This window comes from Drosophila novamexicana, unplaced genomic scaffold, assembly GCF_003285875.2.
Source record: "Drosophila novamexicana strain 15010-1031.04,08,12 unplaced genomic scaffold, DnovRS2.1 tig00004560-arrow-pilon, whole genome shotgun sequence".
Classification (NCBI taxonomy): Eukaryota; Metazoa; Arthropoda; class Insecta; order Diptera; family Drosophilidae; genus Drosophila; species Drosophila novamexicana.
The window spans coordinates 3,205,638-3,225,564 of NW_020825054.1; the positions used below are offsets into that span (position 1 = coordinate 3,205,638).

A 19,927-nucleotide genomic window follows, 5' to 3' on the forward strand; every position below is an offset into this window, starting at 1 on the left:
GAAAGCGCATTAATCGCACACCATGTTCGACCTTCGGCATTAGTTATAAAAATTATGTACAATACCATATACTCAACTGTATATACATACAATATACATATACATATATATATTTATATATAAAAAAAAAGTGCATCCAAAATCAGAGCTAAACAAAAGCTGCCTACGCTAAGAGAGTTACGAGTGTGGTTCCAGGGGAACGTGGATGTAGAGGGTGGGGGTGGGGGGTGTTGTTTGGTGGCATATACGTAAATATACATGTAGATAATTTGTTTCATTCAATAGGTTCAATAGTTGTTGAAATGAAATACTTGTTATATGCGTATTTTAATGTACAATTTGTTGCCTATAAATATTTATGTAAGTAATGATTTGTTGTTGTATTTGACGCTGCACTAGTATTTAGATAAATATATATATATATATCTGTATAGATATATATAAATATGTTTAAGTGGTTCGCTGTGGCGTGTGTGTGCACGTGTTTGTTGGTATCGGTTTAAGTTCTTATAAGTTACGATCAATTGGATATTGCTCAGCTTCTTTTTAGCACGACGCTGAGCTGCCTGGCTTTGTTTTATGAAATTTAATATATGACAGTTTCGTTTTTGTTATTTTCGAATAAGTTTGTTTTGTATATTACTTGCATTTTGTTTTGTTTTGTTTTGTTTCTCCTTTGTTTTTATTAATAATATAATTAATAATTATAATAATTTATATAATTAACATAAACGCAAAATTGGTAAATAATAAAAATAATAATAATAAAATTGTGTTTTTTCTTTTATTTTGTTTTCGTTTGTATTTTTTTGTTGCATTTTTTTTACTGTTTTTTTTGTTGTTGTTTGTTTTTGTGGTGTTTAAGTTTTTGTTTATATTTTTTTTATTTTTTGTTTTTGTTGTTTTTTTTTTTGTTTTCATTCTATTTTCGGATTTCTGTATTTATATAAATTACAACGGAAGTGTCGGTGTATTTGTAGTTGGTGTTGGCGTCAACATCGACGCGGATGGAGGATAACGCAACGTGTGCTGCGACGTTGCCTGTTGTATGTAATCCTGACTCGGATTATTCAATACGCTATCCCGTGAGTTTGAATGTGAAGTGGCGCGCAGCAATGTGACTGCCTCGCGTTCTGGACTACATTGTACACCTTCTAGTCATTTTTGGCGAGTTGATTTCTTCTTCTTTCGTTTAAAGAAACAACAACATCTGGAATATAAGGAACCACTAGAAACAGTTACAAAAAAGAACCGAAAAGAGAGATGCGCATTAAAACGACAAAGCAAAAACACCAAAACATCTGATTGATCAGTTGATCGATAAATCGTTAAATTGTTAAATCGTCAATTCGATAACAACGTCTCGATCCATCAAGAGATCATCATCAACATACTTTGTTTCGTCGACAAGCTCTACTTCGGGCTGCTGTGTGATGGGTGTATTGGAGTGTCCGGCCGTGGGATCGTCCGCATTCAGTTCGCCATTTGTCGAACTCACAACCTGTAACAAGGACACAAGCAGAATATGCAAAGCATTGCAGAAAGTTATTTGCATTAATTTCCATCGAATATCATCACCAACACTAAACATAGAGTATACATATTGTCTGCATTTATATTAAGTACTTGGTGATTTTATACATTTTTCAACTGTTTTTATTTCTTTTCATTTCGATTTTATAGCGCTATTCAAAAATATATGTGTTTTCTTTTACTAAAGGAAAAAATTAACAAAAACAATTGCCCATCTGGAGTACGATGAGTTTTGTCTAGTGTTGTGCAACTACCAAATTATATGTGACTAACACTAAACGTGAATTAATTTGGAGACCTTTAATCCCTATCCCTCACACGACCTTTTCGATTGCCCTCTGGGCTTCTTCCACTGTTCCGTTGCAAACGAACCTTTAACGATATTACTTAAAAATTTTGCGTAGATGTTATAATAAGTATACACTTCTGATTTACCAAAACGGTATTAACTATCAGATTGATTTACATTCAGTATTAATAATTAGTTCGTTTTTATCTGTGTCTAGACAAATGAAATTTAACAGAATTGAGGTGAAAAATGAATGTTTCTTTACTTCCATCATAAAATTAAGTTAATTAAAAATTAAAAAAGAATCTCTTATTTCAATGTTATTGGTACCGTCTGTATTTATCAGATAACTGTGTGTGCTTATTGAAACATCTCAGTTCTACAGAGATTGCCTTTCTATATTCAACTCGTTTGCTATATAGCTAATAGGCATAACTAACCATAGGTAGATCCTTGCTGTATGTACACATTTACACTATAGACAAACACACACAATCACACAAATGAAGGACGCACACAGAACAAACACACACACAGGAACATGCAGGACATAGAAAACGTTTGAAACTGGAGAACAGGCCACGGGAATTCCATAAAATACCTTGCACGGAGTGTTGACACTATTTCATATGTAAGTAAATAAAACCTTATAGCATATTGTTTTCATTTTTTTGGGTAGGCAATTTTATTGGGCATTTAGCTGGATGTTGTAGGTAATAGGTAGAAGATAGTAGATGGTAGATAGTAGATAGTGGTAGTAGAAGTAGGTGGCTTATTTCTTGGGCCCATCGTCGCAGTCGCTTGTCTCGTAATAAGCATCAAATGGGCTATCATCGTCCGAGCTTGAATCTTCGGGCAATCTCTGTAATAAGTTTGGGTTTTGATTTGCTTTCTTCTTTGGCTCTGACTCAGTTGTCTCTGATTTTTAATGGGCATGCCAATGAATTGGATATGTACACAGTAAACAATTTTGGTTTAAACTTTGTATAGCACAAGTGTCAGAAATGGTTTTATATGTGAACCATCATAGTGCATAAATTAATTTACAAAATATACATGAATTTTCTTCGACTCCATTCGCTTAAGTTTGACAAGAACATGTAATAGAATATATCGAGTAGACATTCTTAAAAAAGAACTAAGATCAGATATGAATGGTATTGATATTTAACCAGAGTGTCCATATTTGCAGGGCGGAAGCTAAACTAACTTCCTATGTGAACTGAAACTGAAGCGGAGGACGCTTTAAAACCAACTAGTTTCAAATGTTGGATAAGTAAGATTGTGAATTCGAATTTAATCTCTAAAACCGCTTAGAATTGAATTTAAACCATCAGTCTTTACTGTGCAAGAGATTATGATCTTCTAGTATTGCCGAATTTTCGAAAGTTGTGCGGTCTAAGTGTGAGTGGGATTGTGTGTGTGCGTGTGAGTGTGCGTGTGGATATAATTGTAGACATTTGTTTGTGTGAGTAGAGCATGCAGTTGGTTTCCATTGCAAGACATACGTGTTGGTAAACGCGCGATTAACGCCATGCAGTGCAGAAAAATGATTTCTGAGAGATATCTGAGAAAAATTGAATCTTTGGCTACGTTTCTATTTATTATCTTGCTGGCATGCATCGTATTTTTAAACTAGAAACCAAGCTATGCACATTCCATTTTATAATCGGCGCAGGATATTTCAAATTTCAAAAAAGAATGTCCGAGAAAAAATAACTAGTGGGAACGGAACGGAACGGAACGAGAGAACAAACAAACCGAACTAGGGATATATTGAAATCAGTACCTTGTTGATCTAATGTAGAGTAAATCAAGTGAAAACATTAGAATTGAAAAGGCCAAAAATATAACAGTCTGCGAGTAATTCAATTAATAGATATTTTTTGTTGTTGTAATCATCGTTATCATCATAATTGTCATATAATTATGTATATAAATAATCTAGGGATATACGTATATAATATGTATGCTTATGTTGATTTATGTACATGAAACGATGAATATACACATAAAGAATTGGAACAAATGTCAGGCATTCAACGAGCGGAAGAACGAAAGAGCAGGGAACATTCATTTGTAGAACATGTAGAGCCTAGAATAGATACCCGATATAATCGATATTTTGCGGGTAGCACTCTTAATCATTTTTCACTAGTTGGAATAATGAAATTATTTACAGAAGAACTAAATTGATAATTGAACACAGAATACAAAAAGAAAGTTTTAAAAGATGTGGTAGAAATTTATCGCCTGGCTTCCGCTTCGGCTTCTTCAAGACTCTGCACTTACCTGCACTGAACCATGCCGATCGGCGGGTGTCAGATTGCCAAGGGTTGCACCCGGCTTGGGCACGTCCGGCCACGCAGCAACACCTCCTTTGGCATTTGTCTGTGGTAGGATGGGTCGGAGGTCAAATCGTATCGGATCAGAGCGGATCGGATCGGATCAGTTGGAGTTTTGTTTAACGGAGTGTCGGGATGGTATTATGTATATTTGGCGAGCGAGCAATGCATAAATTGTTTCATTATTAAATTTTAGTTTATCGTTTTCAAGAGAAAGACGCTAATTTTTGTGACTAACAACAAAAGTAAAGGTAACTAAAGCAGTTCAATTCAAGTGTGAGGCCAATGCAACTAAAGCTGTTACAACAACAAAAACCAATTTTAAATATAATACTTAAAGCCAAAACCAAAGTCCGACATTTTCTGTTGTGGAGGAGTCTGGGTATGTGTGTGTGTGTGTGTGAATGTGTGTGAATGTGTGTGAATCTGTAAGGCGGTGTGTGTGAGTTTGTGCAGCAGCGGCTAGAACCATTCACCTCTATGTATACAAGCCCCAAAAAGCAGAAAGTCTGCGATTGTGTCAGACCTAGCCTTATAAGCTCTACTAGCGCTAACAGTCCTACGCCTCATGTCTATATTTATTAACAATGGGATAATGGAATAGATCGGAACAATCCAGTATTGATCTGCGCCAGACTGTGCGCTAACAATTATAGCCAACAATTACATAAATTCTCGAGCTGTATAAATACGATTTACTACATTTTAAAACAAAAAGCATTTTCTAATTACATATAGAAATTACGTTTTTCCTGCTAGCTCATATAATAATCTAATATAATACAGCTACAATATATGCAAGTCAACTAACTCTAACCTGAAGTATTATATATTCCTCATTTTCATTATCAATTTCATTAAAATCAAAATAAGACACGTCCTAAAACAAGTCGCATTGAACAATTCAGAGCAAATATTGAACAAAATATTTTTTGTTTGAATTCATAAAGCAAAAACCAAAATTAGAGCAGTTATGTATTGTAAGAATTGTTTGAAGTAAGAGAGAATAAAGGATTCTAATATATAATTATAAGAGTTAGTTTTAAAAAATTTGTAAGCTTAGTAAATATCAGAATAATAATATAATTAGAATTTAAGACCAAAACAAAAATAGTTGAAAATAGTTGAAAATGCATTTTGTCAGTGAAAATAAGAATACTTTACCTTAGCCGTAACATTATGACGATCTTTATTTGGTGAAATGATGACTTCATGGCCAGTTTGCAGAGATCCGACGGGCGTTGACTGTGGGCGTGGTTGGTCAATGATATATATGGATGCAGTCGATTTAGATTTAGTTGTTCGATCGATATTATATATTTAATGCACAGTAGTAGATCAGTAGATCAGTTCGAATTTTAGACACAGACACGCATAGACATGAACAATATTTTGATTGATAGTTTAATCGTTTTTGTTGGTTTGTTTGTTTGATTTTTTTTTTATTTTAAGTTTTCGATGTAGTTGTTGACAACCATAAAAAGACAGAGAATTTCAAAGAGAGAAAGAAGAGATAGTGCTGTTAGAATGACTTCAAGTACAGTTAGTTCTTTGGGCCTTAATGCTAGTGTTTAACTTAACTAAGTATTGCGAGCTTGCGCCAAGCGTTTACCAACACTGAACAAGCAATCTAACGGCAGCATCAGTACTACATCAATTCTCTGGCACGCATAGTAGAGTAGGAACTAGTGCAAGTATAAAGTATACCTTATCGGATTTATTCTTGGCCAAATACGAGGGCGGCGCATTTTTAATGACCTTCATTTGATCCAGCTGGTCCTTGGTCTTATAAAGTACACACACATACGAGGTCAAACATACACAGAAATAAAGGTCTTAATCGGATTAAGTTAAAATAAGCAAAACTTGCAAGCAATAAATGAAAACAAGTATTTTGTTGTTTTTTTTTGGGGGGGCGGGGTTTTTTTTATCACTGCTTTCAGTTTTGTTTGGTCTCCCTTTAATTTAATTTTGCAATTGGCGCTTTATAAAAATATATTCATAAACGGAATGAAAGAAATAACATCGCGCTTCAACAATAATCGAAATTGAATTGAACAATCTGGCCCATCATTTTCAATCATTCTCATCTGCTGTTAACACTCTCGCATCGTAATGGGCATCTTTGGCTTTTTTGCATGCTATCCAAAATATTTGATAACTGATTTTTCAACTCTTTACTCTCTACCGGGGGCTTCAACATGCGTTACCCATTTTAAAATGATCATTTTAGAGTTACATGAAGAGGCGCATTACTCAAGTGTTAGATACTGGAATGTCTTGCTTGGCTTAGGTCTCCTATAAATTAAATGTGAGTTTAGAATTCGGCTCAGGTGATTGTCAATGGGAATGCGAATATCCATTTCATATATACATACATTTATATATGTACATATATATGTATATGTATATGTATATGTATACAATAGTTATAGTAAAAGAGCAACATAGTGATCAGCGTATCGATTTTATGTTTTAACTTGTTACCTACCATGGTCTTCCCTGTCCAGTCAAATTCACCCTCATCGGTATAGCCCTTACGTTCGAATAAGTCTTGAAACAGTCTTCGCAGAAAATCATAGTCCGGTGTTTCGAAAAAATCTAACCGCCGCACATAACGCAAATATGTTGCAAACTCTTCGGGGTGGCCATCACAAAGTACCTGCAAATTGAAAAAATAAAATATGAAAAGAAATGTTAAATAATGTATTTCGGTTGCATTATCTGAACCCATTCTAGCAACGAAGGCATATCTTCTGTTAAATATAGGGAAACTAGTCAATTCAGAAGAATCTTATGATGGTATTACTATAAATGATCTGATCCCTAAAAATATTTTGAATCTCTCTAACATATGCATAAGCAAGTACAAATAATATTAAATTAAACAAAAAATTGTATAAGATATTTAGTAAAACAAGTAAGAGACTCTAGTCGGGGCTTCCGACTAGGGGATACCCTGAACCCTCTTTTACAAGGGCCAAATGAAGCTCGCGCTTCTAGCTCGGTCGCTTTAGGAGTAATAAAATAATATATTTATAAAATATCATAATAAAAAAATTCATCATTTAAATAGCAGCACATACACGCAGCACAGAAACCAACACAATCGCAATTACATAGCTGTTGTTGATCTTAACCGATCTTGATCAAATTTTCAATAGTAGATTTTACTTTGATACAGAACATTCGTATATTCTCAAAAAGACAACTGTATTAAAATTTGGCTTAAATTTGGGAATAGTTTAAATTGATCTATTTATTTGATTTGTGTGTAGGCGGGGAGTTGGCAATTACTATAGAATGAAAGATATTTATATTTTACTTTGGTGGTTCCAGCTCTTATAACTTACGAGATTTGCTCAAGAGGATTTCGATATCGATTTTTATCGATTACTTGGAAGCGGGGCATGCTATCGAATATCGGAAGCAAACTCGTACTGCGTGGGCACTAGGAGGATCTACGTTCTCTTATAGGTTCTGAGATGCTTGCCTTCATACAGACGGACGAACGGATAGACGGACGGACAGAGCGATCGACTTGGCTATTGGTGCAGATCAAAAATATATATACTTTGTGGGTTCAGAGAGGCATCTTTTTGTATGTATTCTTTTCTGCGATATATATTTTTATTATTTAAACATATTTCGTTGCGAAACTAATATTGTAAAGCGCTATTAATAAAATGATAACAAGTAAGAGGTTCTAGTAGGGAGCTCCCGACTAGGGGATACCCTAACTCGGCTATTGATGCTGATCAAGAATATATATACTTTATGGGGTTGGAGATGCTTCCTTCTGCCTGTTACATACATTTGGATTTTGCACAAATACAATATACCCTAATACCCTTTTTTAATGGGTTCAGGGTATAAATATATATTTGTATATAATTGCTCACCTCAATGGGCGTTGCACGTTTAGTATCACCGATTTTTTGATATCTCTCTTTGAGTGTATCAGCCTTAAGGCCTTGCCAGGGCAGTGAACCTCTTAAGAAGTACATGAACATATGACCCAGAGCCTCCAGATCATCACGCCTCGACTGCTCGCGTCCCATATGTGTGTTGATTGACATATAGCGAGCGGTGCCAGTTAGGGATTTATGCTCCCGATATGGTATATGTCTATTTGTGTCTAAATCAATGTATTCTTTGGCCAACCCGAAATCTGTTGAAATTGTCAATAGGTTAGTTAAATTAATAAAATACATTTAATTCATTTTCATAAGCACTTACCAATTATGTGTATAATTTTTTCACGTTTTGTTGATGTTCTGCCAATGAGAAAGTTCTCTGGTTTTACATCCCTATAAATTAAGTGCCGACTATGAACATATTCGATCCGGTGGAGCTGTGTTTTCAAGTTTGTGAAGAGCAAAACAGAAAATTCGATAAGTATTTGATCTGATCAAATAGGATTAAACATTGAGTCTACCAAGGAGCAGAAGATTACAACAAACCGTAACAAATTAAATTACATTTTCATAATTAACTCATCTTCATAATTAACGTGCTCATTGACAGACTGAAAATTTGTGTAAATGAATAAAATTATTAAAATTCAATTTTTGATTTGTAGTGTCTCAACTAGCTGAAGTTTTTGTTCTTGGTTTAATGTCAACGATTTTGGTATCTTAAATTGTTTTGAACCATTTTTTGTATTTTTTTGATATAAGAAATTAATATGACGCGCTTCAAACACAAACTAAAAATATATCCAAGTCAACTACATAATAAATGTACATGCAAATTATTATTTTTAATATTATGTACGTATTTTTTTTACAATGAACGTTGGCAGTTAACAACTAAATTTGATATATTGAAGAATATGCTAGGTAAGAAAGCGGCATTTAAATGTGCATGGCATTAGAATGCGTTATATGATTATGCTTAACCAAAACGTTAAGAACTTAGGACTATAAAAATAAAACCTTAACCAGATGTTGTATCGTCTACAAATGAAGAAAGAAAGAAAGGAATAGGTGGGAACGTAAGTAGATTACAATATAAAATATGACTAAGCAGCATACTCCCTCCTCTTGTTGTTGTCGTTGTTGTTAGTTAGCAAAATTATATAGTAAAAATAAAAGATCGGTGATAAATAAAGATTAACTAAATATATTCACCCAAGAAGCCCCTACAAAAACACGCACGCCACGCACACACGCACTTACAAACAAAAATTTGATCAGGTTTTTTTTTTTGGGTATGTGTGAAATTTTGGCCAGTGTTGGTTAATTGTTGGCTTAACTGCTACCAGTGTTGTGTACGTGAACAAATATGTGAAATGTACTGAGAAATGCGCGTGCTCGAATAAATAATTGCTTATTTGCTGTTTTTTTTTTTTTTTTTTGGGTTTTATTTTTTGTTTTTGTGGTGGTTTTGGTTGTACTTACTAATTGTATAGCTATCAGTAGTACGCTCTTCAAAGTGAAACGTCTGCCGCAAATATCGAACAAATCTTCGAGTGATGGACCAAGCAATTCCATAACAAGAGCATTGTACTTGCCGCATGGGCCGAAGTAATATACTTCTGGTACACCCTCTGCTACAGGCCAACAAATTTCGGAAATTTTCAAAGTATGTGTATGTAGAATAAAATGCATTTTAATTGTTTTTTTTTTTTTTGTAGTGTTGGGCAGCGCACGAAAGTAACGTAGTTTTTGGGGATACGTTTGTTGTTGTTGTTGTTTTATGCAAAAATCGACAAATATAAGGAGAGAAAGATAAAGAGAGAGAGAAAGAAGAGAATAAAGAGAGTGAGGTAAGAGAGACAAAAAATATTTTAGATATGTATTTTTGTATTATTCCAGTTTTATATATTTTTTTTAAGGGAGCACCGAGTTTTACGTGAGCAAGACGAAGTGAGAAAAAGAGAGAAAAGGGAGAGAGCGAGCGAGCGATAGTGAGATATATGACTCTTTCAGGTTAGTTAAGCGCGTCTTACGTTTTATTACCACCTTTTTATTTTCAACTTTAGCACTCTTGAAATTTTCAGAAAAACTGTGCTAAAAACAACAAGAACAACAAAAATAGAGATTCTCGAAGCATATAACGAGGAAGCCTACACAACGACCCTGCCATTATATACAATCTTTTAAATTGCTGCTGCATGGGCGGGAAACTCTACGCTTCAAACAAGAGTATAACAGTTCCTTCAACTGCGTATTCGGCCAAACTTAATCTTAACTTAGGTGTAGAGTCGAGTATAACAGTGAAGTGTAGGCTTTTAAGAGGCCATTGTGTTATTGCTGTTGCTGTTTTACCACTTTAGCAAAATATTTCTTGGAGCTTGAGTTAGTAGTTGGTTAAAATAAGTATAATCATAGAGCACATACAAAAAGTTTGTCATTAATTTAAATCAAGAGAGAAGGTAAAAATCGTTTACTTAGGCAACTAACGAGAAACTGTTGTTATTAAATATTCTTTCGAAATTGTTTTATTTTTTTTTTTCGTATATTGGCTTTTTGGTATACAAATAGAATGATGTTCTTTATTATTTACATAGAAACATTAAAGGAACTCTTGCCTATTAACGACGCTTAGTTTACATGCTTTTAAATTTAATTGGTGGTTTAATTTGTTTTCAATTTAGTTTCAAATGAGCTACAACCCAAGGAAAATTAACAAAAAAAAAAAAAGAATCTTAATTTAACTACAACAGATATATGTATATATTTAGTTCGTTGGCAAACTTGTTCCACTACAGAAACTATAAAATGTTGACACTAACGTTCATTGTGTTGTGTTCTTAGGTTTCTTTATTACAATAAATTCATAGAAAAATAAAAAAGTTGCTAACATGAAACGCTTAGCCGTTGAGACACTTTGTTGTTTAAAATCGAAATAATACGGTGTAGAATAGTTTGAGCGAAATAGAACACGGACTTCACATGCTTCCGATTAACAACTGTAAGAACTTCGCAGCACAATTGCGCCGAGACGACAGTGTCACAGACATGTCCCTCAGGGAGTCAGCGATCACTGAACACTGTTATACACATTCAATACTGTGCCACATAATCAAGCAATCAAGCAATTTGCGCCATGTGAAATCCGCGCTAACTCGCCCAAAAACAAACGTAATTTTTTGTTCGCATTGCATTTTAAATAAACTTACAAGTTGTTTCGCTATCATCAATACAGTCTTAAGTGAAAATTTACGGGAGCAAATATTGAAGAGATCTTCTAATGATAATCCCAATAACTCTAAAACCATGGCATTATAACGGCCACCACAAGTGCCCAAGTGATAAATGCGTGGTATGCCTTCTGGGGCGTTTTCGGCTGTATGAGCGAGCGCATCGATTTATAGGGTATGTGCCATGCCATCACAATGTGTTATGCAAAAGAAATCAGCCGATTGTTTTGGTGGGTGGTGGTGGGTTGATTGGTTGTCGCACGATGGTTATTTTTTGACACAGGTTTGGTTTTTCAGTATTTTCGATATCATTTATCGGTTTCGAATTTCATATTTCACAGCGGAAGTTCATTGGTGTATGGTGATATTGATGGTTAATGAAGGAACAGAGCAATTTGCATTTTTATATTTATATATAAGAACAACAAAAAAAAGAACGGGCGAAAGAATAACGTAAATTTGTTGTAATAATGTTCAGTTGAGAAATCAGCATATAGTAAGTTGGTGGGTATAAAATCAGAAGAATATAATGGTAGCACAGCTTTGGTGTTTCCAAAATATACAATAGTATTAATTTGATGTTTTGTTTTATTTTTGTTTTTCTTTTTTATATATTTGTTGTAATTTAATTGACGCACCGACCTCCGAAATATGCTTGAGAAAATCTATTCATGTCTTCTTATGTGTATTCTTATAGCACTCAAAATTCAATTCAAAGTGTTATATAGAGTTGAGTTTACGAGTTTGTTTATCAAACTAACAAACTAACGAAGGTGGTAACGGTGCAAAACATAGTTTTATTGGAGCGGTAATGGGAGTAAGTAGGATTGGGTTAGCAATTTGTCAAAAGGACGACAAACGGGCGTGGAAAAAAATAATATATTCATTTTTTTTTTTTTTCTTTTTTGTATCATGACTTATTTCTTTTTGTTAGTTGTTTTTATTGCTGTTAGTGTTTTATAGGGGTATGGAAAAATTTGTATATTCTGTGTTATAATAAAGACAATTTAACATACCATGTGATCCTAATAGCTTATAAAACCTATACTCTAAGTGTAGTTGCGGAGCCTTTGACTTCATAGGCTCCATTTTTATTGCTACATGTTCATTGTTGTAAAGATTTTTTCCTGCAAAAGAAAAGAAGAAAATGTATTAGCAATCTTAAATAAAAAGAAAAACATTAAATCAAAATCAACCCGAGCCATGCCTACACTCACAAGACTCCCACACACACGCACATACACATATTTACATATATGTGCACACTTAAAATGCAAACCATGCTCAAGAGCGAAACTGCAACTGACCAGAACTAACTATTCAATCACAAACTAGCCAGAGCATGCAGATGACCCCTCATACCTGTAACATTATCAGCGCCACGCCCACCAGCAGGAGCGCCTCCAAAGCAACACATGCGACGACCTGACCATTAAGAGAACACAATTTGAGAAACGATTTTAAAAAACATGTGGGTAGTTGATCGATGCATCCGATACCTGCCGTAAACTGATATTAGTTGAACTTAAACCTATTTTTTATGGAAATTCTCAAATCGAATATAGAAAACATTTGTAAAGTAATTGAGCTTCGTTTAAAGAAGCCAACGTGATTCCTCCAACATGTTATTTCTAAGACCCTAAATCAAATATAACAGGCAAGACAACTAAACAGAAATTGCTATAACGAATCGGCTGTTGATAATCAAAAATATATTTGTATATTTTATTTGGTCGGAGACGTCCCCTTCTATGTCGTGACAGAATTATAACATCCTGTACATCAATTCGTTGACTGCACGGCATAAACGCACAGGTGTGAAATTATGTCATGACTGACAACGCCTCAATAGGGGGGGAGGGAAAGCTTATCGTTCTCCACAACATTGGCGACATTTAAAGTCATCAAGCGAGCGTAAGCGTAAGGCAAGCACGAACGCACACACCCACAAACACACGCACACACACATGCACGCACGCACACACACACACACACACATTTGGATACTCATGTGGAGAAGCCGCATGACTCTGATTACAACAAAGCAATCAAAGCAACACCCTACGACTTGTCGCGCTTCCCGCTTGCGTTGAGTAAATTGTTTATTTACTTGTTCAAAAATACTCTACCAGCAGAATTCTCCTTTGGCGGTTTCTGCCAAATTTCCAATTCCCATCCCCATTAACCCGAATATACTCAGAGCGTAAGCAAAATGTATCCGACTCTTTGCAGCTGACTATGAAATTTGCCGAAGCGCAAGAACAGAATGATTTTTTAATAGATTCGTGATTAATATTTCTCAAACTACGGAAGCATAATTGAATAATTTGTAAATGATTAAATCATTACAGTGCCTAACTGTTAGCGGGACGGAAGATAACTAAAATTGTAACTTTTTAACCACCTTTCGATTACCTCTACTTGCTCAAACAATTTAATTCTAATACAAGCAAGGAAGTTCCTCTTAGCCGCAATTTTCATTCATTTTTCTGACACTTTATAAGCGTGCCGTTATTCAAGCGTAACTAAAACTATCCCGACCTAACGCAATATACAAAAACAAAAACATTATACACTATGTGCATGCATGTACACCCAGACACCCAAACACACAGACACACTGTTTGATTCCATCATAAATTGACGAATCTACAAATACTACAAAGGAGCTTTGCGTGTATCTAAAATAAACAATAGAACGGCTCCCAAAATAAACTAAGCAAAATAAAATTGACCAATAATAACAACAAAGTATTACACATTCAACTCTAATATTAAATGTCCACTGCCCAATGTGCACCGCCCGCCCGCCGCCCACACGCACGCCGCATATAAAAATAGAACTAGACGTAATATAATAATAAATTAATTCCATAGCATATATGTATGTGTGTATTGCCGACAACAAATATGGGGTAGAAGATATTTGAAACATTTGATTATCCAACACAAGCTTTTATTTTTTCATTTTTAAAGTGATTTTACAACAATTAAAAAGACGTAATCTTGAGAGTGAAAAATCGTTCACATATCGATCTATGTTATATAACAGGAATGTTATGTTAAATAACAGCAAAACTCCAGCGCATTGTTAAATAATTCATTCAGTTAAATACTAGAATCTCTATATATAAAACAGTTTGCCCTGACCGAATGACTGACTGATTGATTGATTGGTGAACAGCCGTAATAGCTAGCTTTAGCTACTTTAGCTAAAGGTGATAAAGGTGCACGTTAAGACGGGGTTTCGGGAAATTCCACCCGCAAAGATCTGTTCAAATTCATTTGAAGGGTGTCTTGATCGTTTTGGAAAATGCTCTCCTTGGTGGAAATACGCGTCAAAGAGTTGGTGGGTGACCTTTCGTGTTCAAATTTATTTCCAAAGATCATTTAAGACGTGTTTCACGCTTTTCGCAGAATTCAAGCTTCCTCGATAGAAATGCGATTCAAAGAATATTTGGGGGAAGCCTTAAGTTTTGTACGATGTGAATCAAATTTTTTTAAAGATCTACACTCTGCCGATAAAAAAGCATCATAACTTTTTGGTTTTTTATCGGTTTCAAACTCATTTTTATATTTCGCCTCAGGACGCTTACCACAAGACTAACAAGAGGAGGAAATCTCCGATTCCAACATTTGGTTCTTTATTCGATGCACTCCAAACATATTATTAAAAAGTGGAGTTCAAGTGGCTACGGGTAGATTTCAATTTTCCACGGGCGTGTACTTAGGGAGTGGTAAATTTTGACCCATGTCTATATACGAATCTTGGGGTAAGATTTGGACATGAATTTCGACTAAAAAATCACTGTTCATATTTGAATGCCAGATTAATCTAGAGGGAAAACCATGAAGAAAAAGCCAAACTTCGTGAAAATCGGATGAGATTTGACCGAGTTATGGGGGTGGTAAATTTTGACCCATGTCTATATACGAATCTTGGGGTAAGATTTGGACATGAATTTCGACTAAAAAATCGCTGTTCAGATTTGAATGCCAGATTAATCTAGAGGGAAAACCATGAAGAAAAATCCAAACTTCGTGAAAATCGGATGAGATTTGGCCGAGTTATGGGAGTGGTCGTTTTTGACCCATGTCTATATATGAACCTTGGGGTAAGATTTGGACATGAATTTCGACCAATAAATCGGTGTTCAGATTTGAATGCCAGATTAATCTAGAGGGAAAACCATGAAGAAAAATCCAAACTTCGTGAAAATCGGATGAGATTTGGCCGAGTTATGGGAGTGGTCGTTTTTGACCCATGTCTATATATCAACCTTGGGGTAAGATTTGGACATGAATTTCGACCAATAAATCGGTGTTCAGATTTGAATGCCAGATTAATCTAGAGGGAAAACCATGAAGAAAAATCCAAACTTCGTGAAAATCGGGTGAGATTTAGCCGAGTTATGGGAGTGGTCGTTTTTGACCCATGTCTATATATCAACCTTGGGGTAAGATTTGGACATGAATTTCGACCTAAAAATCGGTGTTCAGATTTGAATGCCAGATTAATCTAGAGGGAAAACCATGAAGAAAAATCCAAACTTCGTGAAAATCGGGTGAGATTTGGCCGAGTTATGGGAGTGGTCGTTTTTGACCCATGTCTATATACGAATCTTGGGGTAAGATTTGGACATGAATTTCGACCAAAAAATCGGTGTTCATATTTGAATGCCAGATTAATCTAGAGGGAAAACAATGAAGAAAAATCCAAACTTCGTGAAAATCGGGTGAGATTTGGCCGAGTTATGGGAGTGGTCGTTTTTGACCCATGTCTATATACGAATCTTGGTGTAAGATTTGGACATGAATTTCGACTAAAAAATTGGTGTCGAGATTTGAATGCCAGATTAATCTAGAGGGAAAACCATGAAGAAAAATCCAAACTTCGTGAAAATCGGGTGAGATTTGGCCGAGTTATGGGAGTGGTCGTTTTTGACCCATGTCTATATACGAATCTTGGGGTAAGATTTTTGCATGAATTTCGACTAAAAAATCGATGTTCAGATTTAAATGCCAGATTAATTAAGAGGGAAAACCATGAAGAAAAATCCGAACTTCGTGAAAATCGGATGTGATTTGGCCGAGTTATGGGGGTGGTAAATTTTGACCCATGTCTATATATGAACCTTGGGGTAAGATTTGGACATGAATTTCGACTAAAAAATCGGCGTTCAGATTTGAATGCCAGATAATTCTAGAGGGAAAGCCATGAAGAAAAAGCCAAACTTCGTGAAAATCGGATGAGATTTGGCCGAGATATGGGGGTGGTAGTTTTTGACCCATGTCTATATACGAATCCTGGGGTAAGATTTGGACATTAATTTCGACTAAAAAATCGGTGTTCAGATTTGAATGCCAGATTAATCTAGAGGGAAAACCATGAAGAAAAATCCAAACCTCGTGAAAATCGGGTGAGATTTGGCCGAGTTATGGGAGTGGTCGTTTTAGACCCATGTCTACATATGAACCTTGGGGTAAGATTTGGACATGAATTTCGACTAAAAAATCGGCGTTCAGATTTGAATGCCAGACTAATCTAGAGGGAAAACCATGAAGAAAAAACCAAACTTCGTGAAAATCGGGTGAGATTTGGCCGAGTTATGGGAGTGGTCGTTTTAGACCCATGTCTATATATGAACCTTGGGGTAAGATTTGGACATGAATTTCGACCAAAAAATCGGTGTTCAGATTTGAATGCCAGATTAATCTAGAGGGAAAACCATGAAGAAAAATCCAAACTTCGTGAAAATCGGGTGAGATTTGGCCGAGTTATGGGAGTGGTCGTTTTTGACCCATGTCTATATATGAACCTTGGGGTAAGATTTGGACATGAATTTCGACCAAAAAATCGGTGTTCAGATTTGAATGCCAGATTAATCTAGAGGGAAAACCATGAAGAAAAATCCAAACTTCGTGAAAATCGGGTGAGATTTGGCCGAGTTATGGGGGTGGTAAATTTTGACCCATGTCTATATATGAACCTTGGGGTAAGATTTGGACATGAATTTCGACTAAAAAATCGGCGTTCAGATTTGAATGCCAGATAATTCTAGAGGGAAAGCCATGAAGAAAAAGCCAAACTTCGTGAAAATCGGATGAGATTTGGCCGAGATATGGGGGTGGTAGTTTTTGACCCATGTCTATATACGAATCTTGGGGTAAGATTTTTGCATGAATTTCGACTAAAAAATCGATGTTCAGATTTAAATGCCAGATTAATTAAGAGGGAAAACCATGAAGAAAAATCCGAACTTCGTGAAAATCGGATGTGATTTGGCCGAGTTATGGGGGTGGTAAATTTTGACCCATATCTATATATGAACCTTGGGGTAAGATTTGGACATGAATTTCGACTAAAAAATCGGCGTTCAGATTTGAATGCCAGACTAATCTAGAGGGAAAACCATGAAGAAAAAACCAAACTTCGTGAAAATCGGGTGAGATTTGGCCGAGTTATGGGAGTGGTCGTTTTTGACCCATGTCTATATACGAATCCTGGGGTAAGATTTGGACATGAATTTCGACCTAAAAATCGGTGTTCAGATTTGAATGCCAGATTAATCTAGAGGGAAAACCATGAAGAAAAATCCAAACCTCGTGAAAATCGGGTGAGATTTGGCCGAGTTATGGGAGTGGTCGTTTTAGACCCATGTCTATATATGAACCTTGGGGTAAGATTTGGACATGAATTTCGACCAAAAAATCGGTGTTCAGATTTGAATGCCAGATTAATCTAGAGGGAAAACCGTGAAGAAAAATCCAAACTTCGTGAAAATCGGGTGAGATTTGGCCGAGTTATGGGAGTGGTCGTTTTTGACCCATGTCTATATATGAACCTTGGGGTAAGATTTGGACATGAATTTCGACCAAAAAATCGGTGTTCAGATTTGAATGCCAGATTAATCTAGAGGGAAAACCATGAAGAAAAATCCAAACTTCGTGAAAATCGGGTGAGATTTGGCCGAGTTATGGGAGTGGTCGTTTTTGACCCATGTCTATATATGAACCTTGGGGTAAGATTTGGACATGAATTTCGACCAAAAAATCGGTGTTCAGATTTGAATGCCAGATTAATCTAGAGGGAAAACCGTGAAGAAAAATCCAAACTTCGTGAAAATCGGGTGAGATTTGGCCGAGTTATGGGAGTAGTCGTTTTTGACCCATGTCTATATATGAACCTTGGGGTAAGATTTGGACATGAATTTCGACCAAAAAATCGGTGTTCAGATTTGAATGCCAGATTAATCTAGAGGGAAAACCATGAAGAAAAATCCAAACTTCGTGAAAATCGGGTGAGATTTGGCCGAGTTATGGGAGTGGTCGCTTTTGACCCATGTCTATATATGAACCTTGGGGTAAGATTTGGACATGAATTTCGACCAAAAAATCGGTGTTCAGATTTGAATGCCAGATTAATCTAGAGGGAAAACCGTGAAGAAAAATCCAAACTTCGTGAAAATCGGGTGAGATTTGGCCGAGTTATGGGAGTGGTCGTTTTTGACCCATGTCTATATATGAACCTTGGGGTAAGATTTGGACATGAATTTCGACCAAAAAATCGGTGTTCAGATTTGAATGCCAGATTAATCTAGAGGGAAAACCGTGAAGAAAAATCCAAACTTCGTGAAAATCGGGTGAGATTTGGCCGAGTTATGGGAGTGGTCGTTTTTGACCCATGTCTATATACGAATCTTGGGGTAAGATTTAGACATGAATTTCGACCTAAAAATCGGTGTTCAGATTTGAATGCCAGATTAATCTAGAGGGAAAACCGTGAAGAAAAATCCAAACTTCGTGAAAATCGGGTGAGATTTGGCCGAGTTATGGGAGTGGTCGTTTTTGACCCATGTCTATATACGAATCTTGGAGTAAGATTTGGACATGAATTTCGACCTAAAAATCGGTGTTCAGATTTGAATGCCAGATTAATCTAGAGGGAAAACAATGAAGAAAAATCCAAACTTCGTGAAAATCGGGTGAGATTTGGCCGAGTTATGGGAGTGGTCGTTTTTGACCCATGTCTATATATGAACCTTGGGGTAAGATTTGGACATGAATTTCGACCAAAAAATCGGTGTTCAGATTTGAATGCCAGATTAATCTAGAGGGAAAACCATGAAGAAAAATCCAAACTTCGTGAAAATCGGGTGAGATTTGGCCGAGTTATGGGAGTGGTCGTTTTTGACCCATGTCTATATACGAATCTTGGGGTAAGATTTGGACATGAATTTCGACCAAAAAATCGGTGTTCAGATTTGAATGCCAGATTAATCTAGAGGGAAAACAATGAAGAAAAATCCAAACTTCGTGAAAATCGGGTGAGATTTGGCCGAGTTATGGGAGTGGTCGTTTTTGACCCATGTCTATATATGAACCTTGGGGTAAGATTTGGACATGAATTTCGACCAAAAAATCGGTGTTCAGATTTGAATGCCAGATTAATCTAGAGGGAAAACCGTGAAGAAAAATCCAAACTTCGTGAAAATCGGGTGAGATTTGGCCGAGTTATGGGAGTGGTCGTTTTTGACCCATGTCTATATATGAACCTTGGGGTAAGATTTGAACATGAATTTCGACCAAAAAATCGGTCTCGAGATTTGAATG

At 35.8% G+C, this 19,927-nt stretch overlaps 1 protein-coding gene across 10 annotated transcripts in view; it reads right to left on the reverse strand.

The window, feature by feature from the left end:
* Nucleotides 1-900: 900 nt before the first annotated feature.
* The window catches only part of LOC115770573 (casein kinase I), a 31,549-nt gene continuing 12,522 nt past the window's right edge, over nt 901-19,927 (reverse strand). For 2 of the 10 annotated variants that reach the window (XM_030715895.1, XM_030715894.1), the window contains exons 3-12: nt 12,331-12,441; nt 11,294-11,460; nt 8,407-8,521; nt 8,070-8,338; nt 6,659-6,829; nt 5,332-5,412; nt 4,985-5,047; nt 4,115-4,213; nt 1,395-1,501; nt 904-1,228 (exon numbers count right to left, since the gene is read on the reverse strand). In XM_030715895.1, the coding sequence (XP_030571755.1) occupies nt 1,159-1,228; nt 1,395-1,501; nt 4,115-4,213; nt 4,985-5,047; nt 5,332-5,412; nt 6,659-6,829; nt 8,070-8,338; nt 8,407-8,521; nt 11,294-11,460; nt 12,331-12,441 (1,253 nt within the window). In that variant the 3' untranslated portion in view covers nt 904-1,158. Of the gene's footprint in view, nt 1,229-1,394; nt 1,502-4,114; nt 4,214-4,984; nt 5,048-5,331; nt 5,413-6,107; nt 6,466-6,658; nt 6,830-8,069; nt 8,339-8,406; nt 8,522-9,569; nt 9,722-11,293; nt 11,461-12,330; nt 12,442-19,927 lie in introns of those variants that run through there. The other 8 variants (XM_030715889.1, XM_030715887.1, XM_030715888.1 and 5 more) reach the window with 8 other exon arrangements.